At 38.3% G+C, this 26743-nt stretch overlaps 1 protein-coding gene across 1 annotated transcript in view; it reads right to left on the bottom strand.

The window, feature by feature from the left end:
* ACTR3B (ARP3 actin-related protein 3 homolog B (yeast)) overlaps positions 1–26743 on the bottom strand; it is a 151676-nt gene that overhangs the window by 64851 nt on the left and 60082 nt on the right. The window contains exons 5-9 of the mRNA XM_006901576.1: positions 22168–22263; positions 20025–20132; positions 15759–15902; positions 11279–11452; positions 9575–9667 (exon numbers count right to left, since the gene is read on the bottom strand). Coding sequence (XP_006901638.1) covers positions 9575–9667; positions 11279–11452; positions 15759–15902; positions 20025–20132; positions 22168–22263 — 615 coding nt within the window. The remainder of the gene's footprint in view (positions 1–9574; positions 9668–11278; positions 11453–15758; positions 15903–20024; positions 20133–22167; positions 22264–26743) is intronic.

Genomic DNA, 26743 nt, shown 5'->3' with positions numbered 1-26743 from the left:
TATTAAAAAATAAAATTTAAAAAAAGAAGTTATGTCTTTGATCTGTGTTGTTGGAGAAGAGTGCTGAACATCTCATAGACTGCCAAAAGAATGAACAAATATATCCTGGAGAAGGTGCTGCCAGAATGTTCCTTGAAGGCAAAGATGATTAAACTTCGGCTCACTTCTTTTGGGCCTGTTGCAAGGAAAGGCTATTCACTGAAGAGAGAACTCATGCTTTGGAAGGTGGAGGAACGGTGAAAGAGAAGAAGAACCTTGTCCAAGGGCACTGACACAGTGACTGCTTCAATGGACTCGAGTGTTTTAGAGATTGTGAGGATGGCACAGGATGACAGGGCTTATACTGGTTGTTCACAGGGCCACTATGAGTTGTATTCAAATCAACAGCACCTAACAACAACATGTACACACACACACAAACACAGAGGGATTTTTCTTTTCCAATGCAGGCCACATTCTTGAAGAGACTTCCCCTGCTTTTGGATCAGAGCTGCATCCAGATTAAGGGTGTTCCAAATCAATGCCAGTGAGCTGATTCTGACTCACAGTGACCCTCCATCAAGTTCCAAAGCTGTAACTCTTTAAAGAATAATATCAGATTAGGGCTGATCATACCATAAATGCCAAAACAGTGAATGAAAGCCAAGTTAACTTACAATAGTAACTGTCATGGCAGGTTTGAAATGCCAATCTTCAGGTTAGTAGTCAAGAATTTAAACATCTGAGCCACATAAGACTCCAAGCTGAACCCTTACAAAATCCACAAGAAAGAAATTACTATCCTATGATGAAATGGAAAATCATTCTCCTCCAAACCTTTACTGCCAGGTGGTATGGTTGTCAGGAGCCACCTGTCCTTAGAAAAAGTTATCATGCTGGGCAAAATAAGAGGGTCCATGAAAGTGAGATTTTCAATGAGATGCACTGACACAGTGACTGTAACAATGGGTTCCAGCACAGGGGAAATTGTAAGGATGGCACAGAACAGGGCAAGGTTAGTTTGTTGTTCACAGGGTTGCCATGAGTCAAAGTAAACTCAATGGCACCTAATAACAACAGTGAAAAACGGAAAGCTTAATAGCATGAGAGAAATGTGCTCAAATGCAAATTCTGGCACTTTATGTGGTCTTGCCCAGCATTTCACATAAGAACCTCCTGGTCTTATAGGTTTTGCATGAGCATAATTAAGTGTTCTTTAAATCCCATTCTTCTCAACGTCAGCCACAACTTGTTATGATTCACCAAGTCAAATGTCAGAAGAATATCTATTTATGCTTTATTGACTATGCAAAGACATTTGACTGAGTGGATCATAACAAATCATGACTAAAATTGAGAACTGGAATTGTAGAATACTTAACTGTGCTCATGAGAAATCTCTACTTAGACCAAGAGACTACTACTGTGTGAACAGAGCAAGGGAACATTACATGGTGTGTGTCAGGGTTGTACTCTCTCTCCATACCTATTAAATCTGTATGCGGACCAAATTATTCAAGAAGCTGAACTGCATGAAGAGGAAGGTGACATTAGGATTGGAGGAAGACTCATCAATAACTTTTGCTATAAAGATGGTACAACCTTGTTTGCTTAAAACTGAAGAGGTCTTGAAGCACTTGCTGTAAATGATCAAACACTGCAGCCTTCAGTATGGACTAAATCTCAATGTCAAGAAAATTTTAAAAAAAAATTCTCAATACTGGACCAATAGGTAAAATCATGATAGATGGAGAAAAGACCGAAACTGAACAACTTCATATTACTCAGATCCCCAATCAATACAGTTGGTACCAGCAGTCAGGAGATCAGGAGATGTAGTGCACTGGGGAAAAAATCATCAATCAGGAACCTCTCCAAATTATTTAGAAGTAATGATGCCAGTTTGAGGACCAAGGTGCATCTAATTCAGAAAACGGTCTTTTCACAATCAGTTACTATACTGTGAGAGCTGTACAATAAATAAGCATGAAAGAAGAAGAACTGATTCCTTTAAGCTGTGTTGCTGGTGAACAGTACTGAATATTCCATGGACTGCCAAAAGAACAAAAAGATAAGTCTTAGAGAAGGTGGAGCCAGAGTGCTCTGTGGAGGCAAAGATGATAAAGCTTCATCTCACATACATTGGACATGTTATTTGGAGAGGGACATCATGCTTGGAAAGGCGGAGGGACTAGAAAGAGAGAAAGACTCTCAACCTCGTGGACTGACAGAGTAAGTGCGGCAATGGGATCAAGAGTATAAGATTTTGTGGATGGCACAAGATAGTATGGGGTTCAGATCTGTTTATAGGGTCATTATAAGTCTTTTTTTTAAAAAAAAGACTGATTCTAGATCCGTCTTGAAATACAATGCTGTAAGTTATAGCATAATACTTATACACATACAATGAAGACCTGTTAATACAACTATCATTCAAACACATGCACTAACAACCAGAATCAAAAAGGAAGAAAAAGATGATTTCTACAACTTTGCAGTTGGAAATTGATTGAACATGCAACCAGAATGCATTAATTAATTAATATTGGCCTGTTTAGTCATTCTTAACTCAATGGAAGCTAACAATCACCACAACCTAGCATTTAACATGCATCTAAAGCCAATTTTCTGACCTTTAAAGAGAGAGAGCATTGGTCTAGAAGACTAGAAGCACTGGATGGGGCCTGGTGGCCATTATGAAAACTGTTGATATAAAACTTAAAAATCCTCTGTCATGGAGTAAATTGCAACTCATAGCAACTTCCCATCCAGTTTCCAAGCCTATAAATCTTAACAAGAGAAGAATGCCTATCTTTCTTTCTCAGAGCAGCTGGTGGATTCAAACTGCTGACCTTCTGGTTAGCAGCATAATATACAATGCACTAAACCACCAGAGCACCTTCGTTTTGACCTAAGAATCTATAAGTGAATTCTGATCAAAAGAGAGATGACAAAAAGGAAGAGAATTACAAATTCTCCAAGGAATCTAGAAGTCATAGACTGGATGAGCACCCAAAACTGTCCTAAAATAATATTTAAATCTTAAACAATAACTTTTTCCAGAAATTAGTTTTATGAGAGGTTAGCATAATTGGTTAAAATTATCTGTGCCTTGATTACCATATATATTCTCTCAAAAATTTATCTATGTGAGATTCAAATAGCAACAGCACCTTGAAAGATTCAAAGCTTAAGGGGCAACGATTTTGTGTTGATGATGGTAGGATAATTTGGAAAAGGGCAGGAGAACAGTTACACAATTTGAAGAATATAGACAATGACACTGAATGATTCACACAGAATCTGCTGAAATTGTGCATTCCCTTTGAGATGTATGTTTTCATTAAAAAATTCATTTTAGAAAGAGGGAGATCATTAATTACCTCAATAAATGAGTAAGGATTAAAGAGACACAATGCATTTTAAACAGCTAAAAGAGACCCCAGCACAAAATACAGAACAGCTTTTACTAACATTAACTTTGGGAAAAGTACTTTCTCTTTAGTCCATTTTTTTAATAGTTCTTAATCATTTATTGTTATTATTATCATTATTATTACTTTTAATGAAAATTCACAGAGACTTTGGATTTCATTCATTCACTGTTGCACTTTTCTCCCTGCCCACCCTTACCCCCATCCCAGTACACTCTTCTCTTTGAAAAGTAAAAGAAAAATTCTTTCAAGCAGATAAATGCACACCATGTTTATTATGGCTTTGTTCACAATTGCAAGGAGCTGGAAACAACCAAATTGCCCATCAACAAACAAATGGATAGAGAAGCTGTGGTATATTCACACAATGGAATACTAAGCTGCATTGAAAAACAAGGAACTCATGAAATATTCAAAATGGGTGACCCTGGAGGACATAATGCTGAGTGAAGTATCTCAGTCATAAAAGGACAAATACTGCATGGTACCACTGTTGTAAAACAGCACTGACCTTGGGGTTGGGGAGAGACTGAGAAAGATAGGTTCAATAAGGTATACTGCATTGAAACAGATGAAGGAGAAAACTGTTTAAAAGGGATATGTGATTAGGTATTTTTGTCATGACAGGAGTCTAGAGCGAAGGCTACATGGTGGAGTGGACCTGGGGGAGGGTTTGTAAAACAATGAAAGAATTTTTCTTTTACTTTTCCAAGAGAGTAGTGTACTGGTGGGGGGGGGAAGAGTTGGGAGGAGAGAAATCTGCAAAACTGAATGAATGGAAATCCAAAGTCTCTGTAAATTTTTACTGAAATTAATAATAAGTTTAAATTTAAAAAAAATTTCATTGTTTTACAATCCCTCCCCTCAAGTCCACTCCTCCGTATAGTCTTCTTTCTGGACTCCACATATCCCTTTTAAACAATCTGTTTCAATGCAGTATACATTATTTATCCAATCTTTCTAAGTCTCCCCCCAACCCCGATGTCAGTCAAGTTTTACAACAGTGGCACTATTCAGTATTTGTCCCTGTGTGACTGAGATATTTCACTTAGCATAATGTCCTCCAGGGTCACCCATTTTGAATATTATTTCATGAGTTCCTTGTTTTTCAATGTAGCATAGTATTCCACTGTGTGATGATACCACAGCTTCTCTATCCACTCATTTGTTGATGGGTACTTAGGTTGTTTCCAACACCTTGCTATTGTGAACAAAGCCGTAATAAACATGGGTGTGCATATATCTGCTTGGATGTCAGTTATGATCTCTTTGGGGTATATTCCCAGTAGTGGAATTGCTGGGTCAAATGGTATCTCTATTTGCAACTTTTTGAGAAAGTGCCATACTGCCTTCCACAGTGTTTGTGCCATTTTACATTTCCACCAACAGTGAATAAGGGTTCCAGTTTCTCCACAACCTAGTCAGCATTTGTTGCTTGCTATTCTGTTAAATTTTACTATTCTTATTGGGGTGATGGAAAAAGCAATCTCCAGTTTCATTTGGAATGGAAAGAAACCCTGAATAAGCAAAGCACTACTTAATAATAGGAAAAAGGTAGGCGGCATCTCACTCCCTCATTTCAAATCCTACTACACTGCCGTGGTGGTTAAGACAGCATGGTACTGGTACAATGACAGACACATAGATCAATGGAATAGAATTGAGAACCCAGAAAGCAGCTCATCTACCTACGGTCAGCTGATTTTAGACAAGGAGATGAAATTAGTTAAGTGGGGAAATGATAGCAAGAAATGGTGTTGGCAAAATTGGAGAACTATCTGCAGAAGACTCAAGCAAGATCCACATCTCACTCCATATACAAAAACCAACTCTAGGTGGATCACGGACCTAGGACTAAAACCAAGGACTATAAACTTCATTAAAGAAAAGCTTGGAAGAGCTCTAGAAGTCCTATTCCACAACATAAACAGTCTTCAAAGTATCCTGAAAAATCTACAACCAGGAGAAGATAAAATAGATGAATAGGACCTTCTAAGAATCAAATCCCTGTACACATCCAAAAACTTCTCCAACAGGGTAAAAAGGGTAGCCAACGACCGGGGGAAAAGTATTTGATAATGACATGTCAGATAAGGGACTTATATCTAGAATTTATAAAATACTTAAGCACCACAACAAGATAAACAATCCTATTTTAAAAATGGGCACAGGATATGAACAGACACGTCTCCAAAGAAGACATTCAGATGGCCAAGAAGCACATGAAAAAAATGTTCAAAATCCCTAGCTCTAAGAGAGATGCAAATCAAGATAACTATGAGATATCATCTTGAGTCTCTTATAAAACTTTTTAGTTTCATCTGTGAAATGGGAATAGAAACAGCACTGACTTTATAAAGTCAATATAATGAAAGTAATCCATTCTTGATGTATATAAAAATTAAAAACTTAAGTATTTATTAAATGGTATTTTAAAAAACTGTGAGTAATAACATGAATTCTTTAAGTAATTATGTTTGGACATGGAAGTTGCTCAAGGCTGTTTCTGAATAATAACAGCTAGGTACCTAGAGAGTTATCTCAAAACTGAAACATGTTGTTAAGTCAGAACTAACTTATAGCTGACACCTCAGTGGGTTTCCAAGGCTGTAAATGGCAACAGAGATTACCCATTTTTTTCCCTCAAGAAGCTGCTAGTAGATACAAAGCAACTGAAAATACCACGGCTTCCATTAGATACACTTTAGTCTTTAAACTGACATTCCTGTACTTTAAGGCTTTATAGAAGTCCTTGGCAGCAAATCTGCTTAATGTAACACTTCTTGAGGCAACACTGCTCTTCATATAGTCCAGCTTCTTCAAGGATTTGCTCAAAGTACATAATAAATAGTTATGGAGAATATACACAACTATGACACACACCTTTCCTGATTTTAAACTATGCAGTGTTCCCTTGTGTTCAGACAACTGCTTCCTGGTCTATGTAGAAGTTTCACATGAAGACAATTAAGTTTTCTGGAATTCCCATTTTTCCCAGTATTATCCATAACTTATGATCCACACAACTAAAAGCTTAACATAAACACAGATGCACCTATATATGTTGAGGTGATTACAAGACAGCTAATTGCAAGTGTATGGAAACTAAATGAAAATCTGACGCTTGACCTAGAGAAAGTAGTGATGAAAGATCAAAGTAACCTTACCTCAGCATCCTTTCTAAAAACATTCTCATTCTTTCCCCTAAAACCTGTCTTTTCAAGTCTTTTTTATAGACTTAATTTCCCTCAGATTTTTAATTCTTATTTTCTCTAATGAGTCTTTCTAAGTGTAGACATCAAACTTAATACAAACCAAAACAAAAGAATATGTCTGACATTTCTGAACTGGAAAAAAAAAAACAAAACAACTGATGAACAAATTCAAGCCTCAAGTTTCAATACTAAAGCATTCTATGGCAAAATACTGAACGGTACAGGGAACATCAAAAGAAAATAGAAGGAATGCACACAATTACTGTACCAAAATGAGCTGGTAGACAATGAACCATTTCAGGAAGGAGTACATGATGAAAAAACAAGAGTAATGAATAAAGATGTTCAAAACTAGGGACTGATGTTGTTGTTTTGTTCGGTGCCATCAAGAAAGGTATGACTTATAGCAACCCTATTAATAACAGAACAACAGATCTGAATCCTGTCCTTTGCTGTGCCATCATCACAAATATTTGACACACTCAAGTCCATTGCTGCAGTCACTGTGTCAATCACATGGTTAAGGGTTTTTCTCTCCTTCACCATCCCAATCCCAAGCACCCAAGAATGATGTCCTTCTTCAAGGAACAGTCTCTCCTTGCAACATGCACAAAGTATTCAAGATGAAGCTTTATGATGAAATTAAGACTAAAAAAATGGACACTAATTCTTTCCTTTCATTACCAAAAAGACACAGCTAACAGTGAGTGAGATTTTAGACATCAGGACAGGGCCTGCCTTTTATTTAATGTTCATACTGCAGTCTCTTCAGTGTCCAGCGTCCTTTTTTCAGTATTTCTGGGGAAGAATGAAGTATTTTATTAAGGGGTGGATAAAGGAAAGGGGAAAGATCAGGTGTGAAAAGCAATATATACAAACTTTGTAAATATATAAAATAAAAATTTTATTCAAAAAAGGGGTATATAACAAAAGTAGAATTATAACTTGTTTTCATGCAGTTCTTTTTTAATTATAAAATTTCAAACAATTTTCAAATAAGTTCTCTATCATCATGCCCCAAAGATGTATCAATTGCTCTTAAGAGTTTAGAAAATTCATAATTTAAAATCCTTTATTATACATATCCAAATCATACTTTTACTATGAGAATTTTTCAACCTAATTTTTTCATTTGACTATTGCCTAGTGGATTAGGAAATACACTGCCAAACCAATGCCTCTTGGTTCAAATACACTGGATATACCACAAGAGAAAGATAGGCAATCTCCCTTACATTATCCCCAGCATAATGTATTGCCTCTGAAAACCCACTGGAGGGTCAGCTTTGAACTCGTTCTGACTCAGTGGTATACAACAATACATATAACTATAGGAAGCCCTGCTGGTGTCGGGAGTAACACATTGGGTTGCTAATCTGTTGACAGTTCAAATCCACCAGTGGCTCCCCCAGAGAATGATAGGCAGCCTTTTCCCATTAAGATGTATATAGTCTTGGGTACTCACTTTGACAACATATATACTAAAATTAGAATGATACAGAGAAGATTAGCATGGCCCCTGCATAAGGATGACATGCAAATTTATGAAGCGTTCTTTATTTAAAAAAAAAAATTCATAGTCTTGGAAACCCAATGGAGGTTAACTGAGTTTGAACTGACTTGAAAGTAGTGAGTCAAAGTTTGGTGTATATATTCTGTGACATCTTTTAATTTGAACTGGCCTTAATTGATCTCATTTTTTTTTAAGAAAGTAAGTATCAGGGAGCTCTGGTGGCCTAGTGGCAAGAAGATGAGCGGCAATACTGAAGGTGTGCGGTTCGAATCCACCAGATGCTCCACTGAAAGAGGGAAAATCTCCTGTGCCAGTCAGATCTGACCATACACAACAAGAAAAATAAAATAAAGATTTTTTTTTAAAAAGTTTGAAAAAAGAAACTAAATATCTTTTTGATTTTTTAGATTGTCTTTCACAAAAGAGCCTTCCCATTTCCTTCACCCCCCCCCCCACAGACTGACTTGTGCAACCCTATGATTAACATACACACCACACACCCACCCATCCTCACCTCTCTGCTTCCACCCTCCCCCGATCCTCATACTCACTCTACAATAACGGTTTTATACAGTATTTGTTCTTGTGGGACTGACTTAGTTACTCAGCATAATGCTCTCCAACCATAAATTAATGGATTGAGACGTTTTGGTACATTACACAATGGAATACTATGCAGCACGCAGCAGTACGCAAGAGCAATGATTTTATAAACTTGGGAGGGACTGGAGATCTCACTCTTTTTAAAGGTTACATAGTTTTCTACTGCATAGATGTAACAAAACTTATTCAGTTTTCATGTTGACCCTGCCTCTTTTCTTTTTAAAATATATCTGTATTAGAATAAGCTAAGATAAAGTCATGAGCACTAATACTGTGACTAATAAAAACAAAGGTTACCTAAAAGGAAAGGAAGCTAACTGACCACCACTTTCTACCTTCACTATTTGGTATCAGCAATATCTCACATTATTTAATAACTCTGTCGACTACATCTTTCTTATTTCAAGTTTCACAACTACACATAGTAAAAATGTTCAATATTTTTTAAAAAAATATATTAGTACTTTTTCTATTTGTTGTTCCATTTCAGATTCCATTTGGCACTGCACTTAAGTGCACCAAAATAAGGCTAAACAAAATTGAGGGGAAGTATAAAAATATCTCTTTATCACTCAATCAATAGTATGGCTAAAATTGTTCCCCTTAAAATGTAGCTTTCCAGGTCAGGTAAAATAGATTACAATGTTTAAAAAAATTCATATTTCCAAAATTTTATCCATCCATCCTCTTTTTCAAAATTACACTGGCTTTAACAACATACATAAATCAGAAGGTAGAATACAGCAACATTTACAAGTGCTTATCCTACAAATCATAGGCGTTTAATTCTGGAACAAAGACAAAGAACCTTACTAAGCAGCTCATCATACCTTATACAGCGGGCGACGTACATCAATGGGACAGTTCTGTATTACTTCATCAACCACATCCGAAATAGATTCCATAAAGTCTGGATTGGCAAACTAAATTTTACATAAATACAAAAGAGATATTTTTCTCAAACAGAATAAAACAAATTCTTTTTACAAAAGTATCAAACACAGATTTTACTATTAATAACAAAACCTCATTGAATTACAATTCATTCCATCTGAATGTATGTGCATGGAATGGAGTAAGGGGAACAAAAATAAGTGAAGTAAGTTAAAGTACAAATAATTCAATTACATGACATTTGAAATAAGGTTGCAAAATCAAGCAATGTTTTCATGTGCAAGAGTCTCCAGGGAAGAAGAATTTAACACTAGTGTTCACCAGCTGTTCAATGGACATTTGTCAGTTTCATGGAGATTTTAAATCAGAGCAACAGTGTCTCTCTGGAGACTAAGGTCCGCCTGATACAGTCCATGGTTTTTGCAATCACTTGTTATGCATCAGAGAGTATGACAATGACTAAGGAGGATAGAAGGAGAATCGACGCCTTTGAGCTGTGGTGTTGGAGAAGAGTATTGAGAATACCATGGACTGCCAAGAAAACAAACAGATTTGTCCTGGAAAGGGTTAAACCGGGTGGCTCCTTGGAGGCAAGGATTCTGAGGCTCCGTCTAACATACTTTGGACATGTTGTGAGGAGGGACCGGTCCTTGGAGAGGGACATCATGCTGGGTAGAGTAGAGGGACAGCGCAGGAGGGGAAGACCCTCTATGAGGTGGATTGATTCAGTGACTGGGGTACTCGGGATGGGTGCATCAGAGGCAATGAGATTGGCACAGGATAGGGCACAGTTTAGGGCTGTTGTACACAGGGTCGCTATGAGTCGCAAACGACTCGATGGCACATAACAACAACAACAATATAAAAAACATGAGTGAATTCATGAATAAGAGCTTACTAGATCCTAGTTAGGCACAGAATATGAGTCATTTCTCCGTGTAAAATAGTCACATGGCTAAAAGTAAGCAGCAGTTTGTAACTACTATTGAAAATAAGCTGGACTGGGCAAGAAAATCATCCCAAAACACAAAGTGCATTTAGTTTAAACTTTAAAATATTGTCTCTCAGTTACTGGTACCTGAAAAAGTAGGAATCTGTTACAACTACTAGTTAAAATAATAAAGTCTATAGCTCTTAAGACACCATAATTCATGGAATCTGGCCTTTGGGTCTAAACTTTATCTAACTTGTAGCAGGGAATATAAACAGGACACTGCTGTGGGTTGAAAACAGAAATGATGGAGAGGATATAAACTATCTCACTCTAAAGCAGAAACAGTGTTCCAGCAATGGTCCTTGAGATCTATCTTATTAGCATGTGTTTCTTTCCCGTTGAGATTAAATTTAATTCAGTTATCTTCTACTGCTCTTAACCATCCCTGTGGATAATATAATCAAGCCACACTACTTAAATAATAAATTCCACAGAAAGACAAACCAAATCAAGTAATCAAACCATACAAGTAAAAGAGAGAGGTCTCTTGTGAAAGTCTGCAGAGATCTAAACTTGTGGACAAGTGGGCTAATGAAAACATGACAGCCAGTTTCTGATTTTACCTTTACTGAAAACTGCTTTTTATCACACTAGGTGGCAGTATTGCTCCATGGACACTGGAAGAAAAAAAATAGAAATTGCTCACCTCAGGATGAAAGAAAATTTCAGGTCCAAGGAATCTTTCATAACCAACATCTATAATGAACTTTTTCTGGTTGATTGCATTGATTCCTGTGTACTGTTTGATCCACTTCCGAGGATCCACATCATATTTGGCAAATTCCTTCACTATATCAGGGCAAATGTAACAGTATTTCTCCTGTATGTACATACACAAAGATGCCACCGCACATTAGCAACCATCCGGTGTTCTCTAACAAACACTCAGTACTCACATACATCAGATACAACTCTTGTCCCCATACCTTAGCCCCAGTTGGTATGTGGGCCTTCATGCGTCACGTCCCATCAGGCTTTCATAATTAAACATGATTTTGTTTTTATTTTGGACATGGGCATTTGCTTTCTTTGCAACTTTTTGTTGCCATGTTATCTGAAAGAATGCTTCAAAGGGTCTATATATTTTGTCTCTCTCTAGCTGAGTCACAAGGTACCTCATTGCTCTCCCTTTCTGGTGTAGGCCTAGGTGTGATATGGCACATGTGTTAGATTTTAGTGCCATGGGCTTCTCTGCGTATCCAAACCTGAGAGCTAAGGGCTGTTACATGGACACTGAACTGGTGTTAACCACCAATCTGCCCATTTCACTGAATAAAGTCTGACACAGCACTGTCATTCTGCTCCAGTGGTCTAGACAACCTTTTGACTAGGTATTCTGAATCACTCTGTCACCACGTGCTTACACAGTACCTCCAGTACTTGGAATACAAATGAGACAAACGGGCCCAATGTCCTGCCTATGACCGCCCTGCAGCTTTTACTCTCTATGGTACAGGGTGGTAAGTACTGTGGGAAAAGGAAAAAGGGAAGTGAGGCAGGAAGATGCGAGTTGTCAGTCTAGTGCTTATACAACAGAATTGGCCAGTGGTCGTCACTTTGAGGGGCTTTAACAGTTAGCCTCCAAAATACAAGTGTTTCCTGACTATGACACCATTAATGGTCTTTGAGTTTACCATCTGCCATGAGAGCTAATCTCAACATAGCAGCCTGTGTCAGTTGGCCCACTAGCTTCTGAACATAAGTTTCCTGCAAGCAAGAGTCACATGCTTTTTGTTTACTACCTAGTCCAGGGTCTATTACACGGCTAAGATTCTCTCACAGACTGTGAAGCTGTTTTTGCCTTCATGTTAAAGTTTCTTAGAATCCTGAAGCATGGTCTATTTTCAGTATATCTTCGATATACTCAAGCAGAATTACAAAACTGGTAAGACTAGAATTGTTATACAAGCCTCTGCTGTTCTTTACTAGTAGAGGGGAGCAAAGGGGTCAGTCAGTACAACTTTAAATCTAGCAGAAGCTTCGTCAATTCTTATAGTAGCTCAACTCACTTAACTGATGGCATGAAAAGTCACAAAGAAAGCTAACAGCGCTTATGCTGCCGGATCAAGATATATGTAACCTAAAGCCTCCTCTTGACCACAGGAGACAATCTTATTAGTAACACAATGCAGGAGTAACTCTAAACCCCTCTGTCCAGCATCTCCTTTACAGGCTGAGGAAGGGAAGAAATACACAGCAGGGTTACACTGTACAACCAGCTGGGTGTAGCTGACTTGGAGAATACAAAAGGAGTGCATTTCATTCTCAATCTTTAGGGAGAGACATGGTGTCAGGGACAAGACAGAAACCCAAGTATCAATGAATTACATAAACATGCAAACTGAGGACCAAGAAATTAAACTTCTTAGTAATGACATTCAAGGACTTCGACTTAAAAAATATCTATGTACATATCTCTATTTACCCCTTAGGGACATTAGGAAAAAATTTAATTTATAATGGGGTTCGGAGTGGCACAGGAACTGAAGCAAATATAAAAATTCTCTCTCTGAAAGAGCAAATATAAAAATTCTCTCTCTGAAAGGCAGCAAGGAGAGAAAGAGGAAAAAGCCTTGAGTAACTTTTTAATCCACAAAGAAAATACTGAAATACTTTTGGAAACTTTTCCCCAAAGAGGAAGCTGGCATTTTGCACAGTGCTTAACTTGTTCTGATTTGTCTGCAATCTTCCCGATCTTAGTACTCTAAGTGCCATATACTTTGAGCATTTATTCTCAGGTAGAACAAGGCAGGTGGCCACCCTACCTGTCGGAGACTTTAGTAATACTATTGCATCCATTCCCAAAAAGGACCTATTTTCACCAAGAAAACAAAGAAAAAGGTAAAACTTATTGCCATCAGTAAGAGCCAGCTGGTCCTCCAGTGAGTTTTCAGAGGCTGTAAATCACATAGGAACAGAGTGCCTGTCTTTCTCCCACAAGCAACTGGTAGATGTGAACTGCCCCCCTTTGGATTGGCAGTGCACTCCCCATCCTTCAGGTCACCAGAGAGTATCATGCAAAACTGGGGTATCTTCTTTGATACTCTCCTTCCTTTACGTGCAAATTCTAATCCATGAGCAAGTCCTACCCATGAGTTCTTCCTGCAAAATTTTTCTTCAGTGCACCTACTTCTTCCTGCTGCCATAGCTTGTCCAAGCCATCATCGCTTTCTACATAGCTCACTACTTCCACATCTGGCTCCTCACCCCTCTCACATTTAGTTTCCACTACACAAGGAAAGGAAGGTTTTTTTAACCTTATCAGATGGTGTCACTTTCCCTGCTTCAAATTCTTCAGTTGTATCCCATTGCACTTAAGAGGGAAATCCAAACTTCTCAGCATGGCCCACACAAGCACAGTGATCTCTCTCTACTTCATCAAGGTCTTAATCCCCTCTGCATGGACTCCAGCTCCCTAGCCACAGACCACTCCCTAAACACAAAAGCTTCATTCTGACTCACCCCAGGGCCCCTGCATACGCTACACCCTCTGCTAAAAAACACTCTTGGCTGGCTTCTGTTCATCCTTGAGATCTGCTGAGAGTCTTCACCATCGCTCCCTCCACCCTCTTCTACTCCGCCATCTAGTTATTTCTGCTTTGTCATCACATGCCTTCTGCCTCCCCTAACCGGCATGTAAAATCCTCAGGGGTGCAACCTTATATCTGTTTTCATTTGATCCGCACACAGTAGGCACTCTATAGTCACTGAAAAAAAATCAATGTATACAGAGTCCATGCTTTCTATTCATGGCCCACACTGCTGAAAAGGTGCAAAGCAGCTGTACAGAAAACACATGAAGCAATCTGCATCCCCCACATACATATTCATATATTATCGATAATTCTTTCAGATTAGTAAGTTCTACTTTGGCCATCAAAACATCCCAGAACAAGAGAATGGTAAATTGCTGGCTATACCCATTTCAGGGTTAATTAATCAATTTCATCAAATCATCACGTCTGATAACCAGCCTTAATGGGAAGAAAAGCAATGAGGAAAAGAGAAGGGATTGGACAAGCCTCCCTTACACTCCACACAGCTCAAAAACCATACGCCCTATGAGAAAGGAGAGGCCCAATGTTACAAGCCACATTCTTCACATACATTCTACAAAAAAATCAAAATCCCTCTTTTTTAATCAACATCATTTTCCTTCTTCTATTACTAAGGATTTCCTACATGTTCACGAAAAATAATTTCTGATTTGACAACACAAAAAAGAAAAAAGCTTTTACAGGAGTCTGTGAACAGTCACATACAGTATAATACAAAATTTAAACTGTTGGGTCAAGTGGTTTATTTTAAAAAAATACAACTAAACATCCAATTGGTTATTTTATTCCTAATCTTAAATTCTAAAACTTCCTATAAATTCTCCAGCATAGTAACTGTAAAAAGAAAATGCCACTGTCACTGCATCAATTCCAACTCACAGAGATTCTGCATCAAGTTTCTGAGGCTGGAAATCTACATGAGAGGAGTCTGCTCACCACCTGCCCATGTAGCAACTGGAATCGTCTGAACCATCAACCATTTGGTTAGCCGCCTAACATGTTACACACTATGCCACCAAGACTCCAGCATCGTAACTAGATTCTGGAAAGTCTAACATTTTATTTCCTGATTCTGGATCCTGAATCCAGAATGTGATTCTAAACTACACCTTTCAGGGCAGAGAGCTTCATGTGAGAGTACAGGAAACCAATGTGAATACTGGCTGATTTCATGAGACTGCTGACAGTTACTACTGCTGCTGCTCCTTGCCTCCTTATTCTAAATATGGAGAGAGAAGTGGGAAAAAACTTCCCATTAATTGAAAGTTCTACCTAATTAGGCTCCAATGAAATGATGCTTTACTATATACACTTGTACTCAATACCAGCTATCAAGCTGTTCTCAATTTACAGTTAAATACTAACTTTGGAAGCCCCAACAGAGTGTTTATGTTTATCTTCAGAAGAAGAAGTTAGCTCTATGTCTCCCAGCCTATTTAGCTCAAGTGGTAAATCAAATATACACTCATGGGACGGAGGGTGGAAGCAGGGATAATGGCACACAGGGGACGCGTCCAAAATAACATGTAGAGCTCACCCCCAAACCAACCAATTTTACATGGTTTTTACCTTAATGGCTTTTGCAGTCTCCAGTGATTGCTCAGGAGGGATTCCCACCTCCCTCTCCCTTAGCAGCTGTTGAATGAAATATGTAATATCTCTACCTGCAATTGGGATGTGTTTGATGCAGCTTCCAATTACATAACCTTCTGCCTACGGGAGAAGAGTCAGAACAATCCGTGTGAGTAATTCCATGGTTCCGAGAAACATCCATTGATAAGGCTGCCTGCTCTACACCCATCCCACTACACTAGCTTCATTAGCATGCTCTTCCTCTCCCCCCTCCATGCAGACTCAACACCACATTCTTTCAAAATTCACTGCATATGTGATTCTATTCATATTTAAAATTCAAAATTATTCCCATAACCTGCATTTACATAAGCTACCAAAAGAATGTGTTCATTAGAAATGTGAAAATTGCATAGAATAGTTCCTACCCCCAAAAAAATCTATTCAAACACTGAGTCTCTTTTTTTTTTTCCTTCTTCACTTCCCTCTCGCAAAAAGGGAGCGGGGGATCTATAAATTGCTAAACAAACTATAAATCTACTTCTATTAAACATTCAACATTTGATCAAGAACCTAGGCCTTAGACTGAAGAGTTCTGGATTCAAACCTTGACGTCACTCATGTAAGCTAAGTGACCACAGACATATTTAACTTGAGCTTTAGTTCACTCATTCCAGATACAGGGGCTTAGCATGTAGATTAATGACATATTATGTGTCAAGTAATTGGCATCATTTGGGGCATGTATGTTCATAAGTAGCACCATTTATTGGAGTTAAGATTTGTATCTGTAAGGGACTTCTAATGAGTTAGCCCAACCATTCTACTACTTAAAGAAAAGCAGTGGTCAGTATTCAGAAAGTAAATCTCTCCTGAGCGTAGGTCTTGTGCTGCCTGTCTCCCTGAGCCAACAGACACTATGTGCAAAGAACTAGGAGCAAACATCTCTCATGGCCACTTGCAGCTGACCCTTAGCACTGGCTCGGTCTAAAATGCACCAAGAGCTCACACGGCCAAAGTTGCACTGGATGAGGAGTCATAGACATACGCTGTGTCTGAAGCTCCAGCCTCAGCCTTCACATGGGCACACAATGAACACAGAAGCCATAATCCTTACACAAAGTCCTTCTCTCTTCATGGGGAGACGTTCATTGTGAGGCACGGAGTGATGCCTACCTAACATAACTTCATCAGAAAAGGGGAAGTAAGTTGCACATTATAGCATGGACTTCTATGGTACAACATCCAACGAGGCAGACAAGAACGGAAATAAAATGCTAACTTCAGTTTTATAAATGTATTAACTCTAATAGGTACATGCCATGTAGATAATTACCAGTTGAGTTGTGAAGACAAGTTAATTAACACCTTTCTTTTTTTTTCCCCCTTAAGGAACCTAATTTCTTTTTTTTTTTTTTTTTTTGTGTGTGTGTGTGTGTGTGTGTGTGCGTGTACCGTCAAATCAGATCTGACTGGTACAGGAGGATATTGCGCCTCCTTCTCCGGCAGAGCGTCTGGTGGATTCGAGGAACCTAATTTCTGAAAGCAAAAGATTTAGCCTTTCTGCAGAAGTCCAAATTCTTTGTAAGATACTTTAAAATGAAGATGAAAAGTATATGTGAAATATTAAGATTTAAAAAAAATCTGCTGAGGAAGAAGGTGAAGCCAGGATACACCTTAGAAGCAAGAACGGTGAGACTTGTCTCATACACTATCGGGACACATTATTGGGAAAAGCCAGTCCTTTGGGAAGGACATCATACTTGTAAAAGAAAAGGGTGAGTGAAAGAGAGGATGACTCTCACCAAGAAGGACGGACACAGTGGCTGGAACAGGCTGAGGCACAGCAGAGACTGTGTGGCTGGATTAGACAGGAGTTTGCTTTATCTACCCTGGGTCACTATGAGTCGGAGAGAACTCAAAGGCACCTAACACATGTAACACAGAGTATCATAATGCTATTTACCATCAAGCTGGAACCAACTCCAGCATGTTTTTAGAGGCAGTTAGTTACGCAAGAGGAGACTGCTCATCTTTCTTCCACAGAGAAGCTGGTGGATTCAAACTATGTACCCTTGTGGTGGCAGTACAACTCCTTACCATCAGCCACCAGAAAGCATTATAATAGCAAAGATTAACGCAAATCTATAAGAGTCTGTAAATCATTCAGTTATATTCTCTGCATTATATATGCCATTTCAAAGTTAATCAGTGGCAAACATTAGCTTTATCATAACATTAAAAACACTGAAACAACCTAAATGTCTAATAATAAAAAAGAGAAAATAAATTGTGATATATTATTGTGCAGTTATTAAATATTTTGCAGAATATTTAACCATAAAAGAAAAATTAGCATTAAAGTAATATGCAAAATATAACTTGAGGAGTGTAAGAAATAATTAGTATACAAAAAAATCAGATATAGCATATGCCAGTTTTCTTAAAGTGGGTGTGTATGCGTGTGTGTGTGAGAGAGAGTGAAAGAGAGAGAGAGAAAGCGAAAACAGTTGAATGCTTATACATAAAAAATTTTAATATCTGGTTTATTTATTGTTAATTTTCTTTTTTTTCTTCACAATTCTCCATTTTACTCAACAAATGTAATTTATAAAATCAGGGTAAGAGTAGTTTAAAGTCAAACATGGTTCCTCTTTGGGCCTAGTCCATAATCTGGAATTACGTTTCCTTCCCTTCCCTCCTAAAACAGACACATGGCAAAGGTAACAAAGGTAAAACAGTACCCACAACAGTATATCTCTGGTCTCAGGCAGTTTTACTTTACTTCTTGAAGATGTCTCAGTAAGTATTATATACCAATTGGCACTAACATTACTTAACAACTTTAAAAACAAGTGAGTGTTCTGAGACTAGCTTGAAAGGTATGTAAAACATACAAAACCGTTTTCTAGATGTCATTAATTCTTGTCCTGTTTTTCCTTATCCTAATGCAAAGAACAAAGTAGCAGGGTATTAGCATGAACTGGGTTGAGCAAAAATGTGGCTTGTTTTTCTTCATGACTGCAGGTCTGTATATCCACCGCAATGATTTCTGACCTTTAAGATATTAAAACATTCATAGTCTAGTACATTCTTCAACTTCTTAAAATTAATAACAACTATTTTTCCAATTAAATTAATAACTTCCAAAAATTCTAACTTGAATTTTAAAAAAGACACATGAGCATGTTATCTGTATATTCATAAAGCATATTTTAACATACATAAAATAAGTAGGAGCAGTGTTTATCCTAAAATGGGGTTCTAGAAGGATGAGGATCAGAAACGAGAGCAAGATTGAATTTCCACTTTATACTCCTTAGTACAGTATCAAGAACATTTCAAAAAAATCAAAGTTAAAATAATTGAGGGGGGAAAAATGCAGAGGGTTCTATAAATTTGAATTAGGAATTATTTCTCTAATATTTTCAAAATTCAAACCAAAAGCTGGTATTGCAGAGACCTCTGCAAATCTAAAGATATATCCCTTACTGACTCTTTTATAAACCGGAAAAAATAAGGAATAATTTCTTGAAAGCATGAGCTACTTAAAGCCATTCATTCACATATTTTCACAGAATCTCAAATAGTCGTAGTTACTGTTTGTGGAAACAACCCATAGCTGACCCTCCAATGGGGGAAGTAAATCCTTCTTCAGGAAAACATATCCATCCTTCTCCCTGCAGTACATCTAACAGGATTCAAACCATGCACCTTTGGGATTGCAGCATAGCTTCTTAACACTAGGCCACCAGAGCTCAGAATTAGAGACATGGACAATGTTTTGCAGGATGCCATACCAGAGGACAAGCCAGGGCTCGCCGTGGCTACATCGTGGCTGGGGAAATGTGCCACCATGAGATTAAAATGGTCAAAGCCACAGACATTCATCAGTTCTTCCTCTTTTCATCATATACTTGATGTTCAAAAAATCTTGATAGTTTTAAGTCCAATTGTTACTTAAAAAGCCCTGCTGACACTCAGCTAAAAGTGACCACCTGCTAGCCAATAAGTCAGCAGCCTGAACCCGCCAGCTACTCTGCAGGTGGAAGATGAAGCAGTCTGCTTCTGTAAGATCCAGTCTTGGAAGCCTGCCAGGCAGTTCTACCCGCCTACAGGGTCACTACAGGCCGGAATCTAGCCCACGGTGATGGGTCTAGTGTTTGATTTATTATTAAACAGTGCTAGTTTAATTATAGGAAGGTGGTTTTTAACTCTACCCTTGGCTAAAGCCAGGTATTAAGTACTGAGTCTTGTACTTACCACTGGGATGACGTGGGTGACACCATCACCGCTGTCAATGACCGTGCCCGTTAGTGTGCGTTCGCCAACCTGTCGAGATGTCCATGAAGCCGCCAAGGCCAGCACTGCCTGTAGCACAGACACTGATGCCGTCAGCATGCGGGCAAGTATTATTTACGGAAGATTTCACCTGCTGGTTGGTTCTTAGCTTTAGTCACAAAGTCTTATGTAATACTAAGTCTCAGAATTTCCCTGCTCTATCTCCCACCTCTCCTCAAAATTTCAATTCTAGATTGGAACATGCAAATTTAATGTACTTCAACTCCAGGAGTCAAATTTTCAATAAAAAAACAAAAGTTCTAAGCTAAACACCTGTTAAGAGATACTTTCTTCTCATTTCATTCTGGATTAAAGAGATTATAGAGGCCTAGTGGCAAGAATGTGCACTATAATCCCAAAGGCATGCGGTTTGAGGCCTCTAGCGGCTCTGCAGGAGAAGGACAGGCAATCTCCCTCCATGGGATTAACTGCCTCTGAAAACCCGCCAGACGGTCAGCTATCAGCAGGCTCCAACTGGACGGTACAAAACAACAGCCACCTAACCTATTGGTTTTCAATGTGGATCTATAAAATGGATGCAGCAAAATAAATCACTGTGGGACTTTTGAAAGCACAGTTCAGCAGACCTCACACTCAGAATGTATCACGTGGTAGCTTTGGGATGGAGGTCCACAACTAGGAGTAGTGTTGCCGTAATGGGAGATGTGGCAACATTTGGTAGAACTGCTAAGCATCCTACAATGTACTAGACAACCTCACAAAAAGAACTGTGCAGCCCAAGGCACTGTGATGAAGAATTCTCTTCTAGGATGAAGCCTGAGCATTCGTTAAGTTTATAAAACACTCTCTGGGGTAAACTTGTTGCACTCACCACTTTGAGAACGCTAGCTTGGAATCTTCTAAAATGTCTCGCAATTCCAAGGAACATAAAGAATTTGGAAGTGTGAAAAAGATTTGTCTACATAAATCTGAAAATGCTGGAATAAACAGATTCTTTAACATAGGGACTCTCAGTGCTTTTACTATGTTAATATGCATCAAGAAGAGTATATCATATATACCATCTCCCAGATTAATTTGTCTACTGAACAATTCCTCCTTTGTCTTAGAAAAGACTAGCATTATACAAAAAAAAGAAGAAAAAAACCACATTAATTCCTTGATGAATGGTGGCAGATATATATAACAACCAAACACACACACAAAATTCTACACTTCAAAAGAAGTTCTATAGGTTTATGAAATCATAAAGTCTCTGAGAAGCAACAAAGTACATGAGAACTCATAGAAGCCTAAAATCAAATCTCTCTAAAGGTATTTGGTTTTTCTTTCAATTGATTCTATAGCTCTTCTTCAGAAGTAAGAAAAATGAGCCAAAAAGAAAATCATGTTTACACCTTTATCCTATCATCCAGAAAAAAGCATTATACTCTAATGTATGTCAAAAGATAGCTTAAAACACATTCTATCCTAATACTAGATAAAAAATGTGTATCCTAAAACATGAACTTTACAGCATTTTATTTCAAATCTAAGTGGAGGGGAATATATGTGGGGCCAGGGGGTGCATGTGGCATGATGCAGTATATGAATGTATGTGTCACAGAGAGAATGGGATGGGCCATGAAGGGGACTGTGCAGAGGAAGTTATGTGGGTGTGTGAACACATAGTTGTGTGGAATGGGGTATAATGGATGGAGGAGTATCTAGTGGGGTGAGTGTTTTGTATGAGACACATGTACGGAGGTATATGTGTAGTAATGTGGGATTTGTGAGCATGACATGATTATGTTGTAAAATATGGGGGTTTGTGCATAAAATGTGGTATATGGGGGAGTTGTGTGGGAGTGGTAAAGGTTGTGTGCATGATTATGTTGTAAAATATGGGGGTTTGTGCATAAAATGTGGTATATGGGGGAGTTGTGTGGGAATGGTAAAGGTTGTGTGCATATATGCATTCATGTATGTGTGCTAAGGAATTGGAAAAAAAGGGATTTGAAGAACACATTCCACAACTGTAAAGCAAAGAAACACTGGAATTACCAGTTTTCCACTAGTATGCAGTTAACAATCTCTGCGATCATAAAAATAACTTTGTTTTTACCTGAACTGCAATGTAGAGTCCTGGTACATTAAATGACTCAAACATGATTTCCGCAAGATATTCTCTATTTTCTGGCGTATTCAGCGGAGGTTCTGTCTGTAAGAAAACATTCATTATGTTCCATATAATTATATCAGAACTATGAAAATTTAATCTAAAAGCATATTAGCTAACATATTACACAACTCTCTCATTTTACAGATGGAGTATGCCCAGAATGATTTAAAAAAGCCAGCTTCGGGTCTCAAAGCTTTAAGATAGCAAAGTACAAACATTTCTGAACACTTTTGGACATCTTTATTAACTCATTCAAAACAAGAAAGAAAAGAATTCATTGCCAAAAAAAGCTATCTTCAATTGCTATTGTTGTTAGGTGCCGTCAAGTCACTTGTAAGTCATAGCAACCCTATGTACAACAGCCCTAAACCCTGCTCTATCCTGTGCCAATCGCACTGTCTCTCACACACCCATCCCGACTACCCCAGTCACTGAATCAATCTACCTCATAGAGGGTCTTCCCCTCTTGCCCCTCCCTCCCCTCGCCCAAGCATGATGTCCCTCTCCAAGGATCTGTCTCTCCTTACAACATGTCCAAAGTAGGTCTGACAAAGCCTCAGAATCCTTGCCTCCAAGGAGTAGCCTGGTTTAACCCTCTCCACGATGAATTTTATTGTTTTCTTGGCAGTCCATGGTATATTCAATACTCTTCTCCAGCACCACAGCTCAAAGGCATCAATTCTCCTTCTATTCTTCCTAGTCATTGTCCAACTCCCTGATGCATAACAAGTGATTGCAAAGACTACAGCCTGTATCAGATGCCCCTTAGTCTCCAGAGTGTCTTTAGTACCCTGGAGAGGTCTCTAACAGCAGACTTTACCATCGCAATACGTTTTTAGATTTCCTGGCTACTGGTGCCAAAAGTGTTGACCGTGGACCCAAGCAGACTAAAGTTGTTGGCAATCTTAAATCTCTTCATCATCCATCCTGATGCTGCCAATTGGTCCAGTGGTGAGAATCTTTGTCTTCTTGACATTGAGCCTCAGTCCATGCTGAAGGCTGAAGTCCTTGACACTCTGCAGCAAGCGCTTCAGGTCCTCCTCAGTTTCAGCAAGCAGGGTTGTGTCATTTGCATAACAGACTGTTAATAGATCTTCTACCAACCCTGACGCCACACTTCTTCTCATAGAGCCCAGCCTCTACGATAATCTGTTCTGCATACAGGTTGAAAAGGTATGGAGACAGGACACATCCCTGGCGTACACCTTTCCCAATTTTGAACCAGGCAGTGTTTCCCTGCTCTGTTCTGACGACTGCCCCTTGGTCCAAATATAGGTTTCACATTAGAACGATCAAGTGTTCTGGGATTCCCATTCTTCTCAGAGTCAGCCACAGTGAAACACAGATAGACATTCTTCTGGTACTCCCTGCTTTCAGCCAAGATCCATCTAACATCAGCTACAATATCCCTAGTACCACAACCCCTTCTAAACCTTCTGGCAGTTCTCAGCTGATATGCTGTTCAGTGTCCTGAAGCTCAACATATCTGAAGCAATTTGTCAAAGGCAGTGAAAATTCAACCTAGTTGAGTGGTGACACCAAAAGAGGACCCATGACTTTAGATCTTGGGGAGATTCAAGAGACAAAGAAGAATGAAGTGAATAAAGCCTGGTCATGGTAGAGGCAGGTGTGACACTACATCTATGCAGCCCAGTGCAAAGACAGAGACTCCACGGCAGAAGCAGAGTTCCACCAAAATTTTTCCTAAATCATACACAGAGCTGGTATGAAAACAAACAAACAAAGAAAAACACATTACTTCTTTCAAAAATAAGCAAAGAACACAAAGAAGTCAGCCAAAAGGTCATATAAAAACTGAAAAGGAAAAAGATAGAGACATGTGGAAAACAGCAGACTAAATAGATCTCCAGAAAAAAACAAAAGATGAAAATCATGACTAAAAACCTTTCAAAGAATTAAAATATCTATTTTAAAGTTATTATTGAGTAGGAAGAGTGCTCTGGTGGTGTACTACCTCCCTACAGACTTGCTTTTTGCTTTACCATTTAGATCCAGATTTTTACACCCCTTTATGACTTTAGACCAAAGTAGCTCTTTAGAGGTAGCTCTGATGGTGCAGTCTGTAGGGAGTTTCACGTTATCCCAAAGGTCATGCCTCTCTGGTAGTTCAAATCCACCAGGAGCTTCTAGAGGAAAGATGAACAATCTCCTCCTACATGATTTACAGCCTCCAGGAACTTGCCAGAGGGTCAGCTCTGAGTCAGTGCCACCTCGGTGGCAATGAGTTACATTTTCTCAAGCAGGAAGAAAGCACAGTGGATAAAGCAAAGAATAAGTAAAAACCCCCTTGCCCTAAAGTAGTTCAGACTCACTGCAATCAAACGGTTTGAGAGGCTATAAAATGCAATGGGAGAACACTGCCCATTTTTTTTAGTGGATTTAAACCACCAGAGACATGCCACCTCTGGGTTGGCACTGAAAATCACTACATCTTCTAAGAGCTCTTCCTTGGTTGGAATTCACAACTATAAAAGCTTGAATCAAAATGGTAAGGAAAAACAATCCTGAAGGGAGACAATCCAATCCCTTAAGAATGTAAAAAGTCCTGTTTTTCCTAAATGTTTTCTCAGTTTAAGTTCACTGTCAAGTGATTTCCAAATAAATCTCATTTGAGTACGGATTAATAAGTGCCAAAGGAAATTAGATCCTACTACATAAAAATTTTATGTTCAAAAAGGGACTATAAAAAACAACTGAGGAACAAAATATTTGCTACAAAGATGACATATAAAGGCTTACAATCTTAATTATATTAAGAAGTTCATAGAAATCATAGCAAGTGAAGCATTTAAAAAATACTGATATAAAAACAATAAGCAATTCACAAATGAGAACATGCAAATGTCTAAAAAATGTTTATGGCAAAAAGTTTTCAGAAGTTCAGTTTAAAAACATAAGGTGAAATTTTTAATCTATTAAATAATCAAAGATGACGATAATGAAAGCTGACAAGGGTACACATAAAATGGCTCTCTTGTGCCCTGCTGATGGCAGGAGGGGCATAAATTATTAATGCTTCCATATCCCAAAGTTAACCGGTGGTAGTTCATTTAAAGTTAAAAAATAAAATAGGAGAAAAGAATTGCACTTAAAAAAATTACTTTGCACTTTCTCTTACAAAACTCAGAAGTTAAAAGTAAAATTAAATATCTAAAAATAATGGTTCTTGAATGTCTAAAAATATTGGAAAACAAAACCAGTATAACTGCTAAAAACACAGAAAATTACTTACAAAGGCAATGAAAGATCCTGACAGGAAGGCGGAAACAATATTCAGTACAAAATCATGTTAAAAAACACGGATAAAAATATTGAAATTCACACAAATAAATGTTAACAACTATAGTAAGGTGGTATCATTATGAAAAGTCCCCTCAACCTCTTAATATTTCTTTCTTATAAGGGGGGAAAATCCTTATGTGAGTTATTAAATTCTGCACATTTTCACTGAGCCATGCCTAAATAGAAGACCACACAAATTCCTAACACAACATTTCTTTCATTATTCTCATAAAGAACAACTTAACAGAAACAAAATGGCAATATGGAGCAGGGGGAGATACAGTCCATCTTGACACTGCTTTTCCAGCCCCTCTCATTCCTAACATAGATGACCCTTTCCACATGGATGGAATCCAGCCAGGCTGTGAAAACAGTCAAATTCTTATCTTGCATTGGCTTCATACCTATGAGTTACATCATTATGGCAGGCAATGGGAACTAACCATTCCCTTCTTCCTTACTGACAGACCTCCACCCTATTTAGAGGAAGAGGCAACAACTGTTGCTATTATTAGGTGACACTGAGTCAAGCAACCCTCAAAACTTACCCTTTCCTGTGCCACTGTCACTGTCTCCATTCTCGTCCATTGTTACAGTCACTGTGTTAATTCTTCTCCTTTAGGGTCTTCCTCTCTTTTCACAGATCCTTTACCTTTCCAAGTGTATTGTTCCTTTCTAAGGCTTGGTCCCTCTTGATAAAATGCCCAAAATTTGTGAGATGCATCTTTTTGCCGCTTTCAAGCAGCACTCTGGCTGCACTTCATCCAAGACTGAATTTGTTCTTTTGAAAGTCCATAGTATATTCAATAATCTTTACCAACACCACAATTCAAAGGCATCAATTCTTTGTCAGTCTTCCTTATGCATAAAACAACTTTCAAATGCATATGAAGCAAATGAAAATACCAGGGCTTTGTTTGGGCACACCTCAGTCTTTAAATTCATGTCCCTGGTCTTTAGTACTTTAAAGCGGTCTTGACAGTAAATCTATCTAATGTAACACATCATTTAATTTTTTTGACTGCTAGAAGTGGATGGATATCCTGTGGGATGGTGAAGCAGGAAATAAGTGCATAAAGACACATGTGAGAAAGGCAGGGACAACAATGACACTAAAGTTAACTCCGCAAGAAGGGATATACCTTTAACTTGCTGGTCTGTCTAATACTTCTCTTAATCTGAACATTCACATTAAGACAGACTAGGAAGAAGGATT

This window comes from Elephantulus edwardii, unplaced genomic scaffold, assembly GCF_000299155.1.
Source record: "Elephantulus edwardii isolate Elephantulus edwardi_28Jun2011 unplaced genomic scaffold, EleEdw1.0 scaffold00335, whole genome shotgun sequence".
NCBI lineage: Eukaryota > Metazoa > Chordata > Mammalia > Macroscelidea > Macroscelididae > Elephantulus > Elephantulus edwardii.
This window is presented reverse-complemented; position numbering and strand designations above follow the sequence as displayed.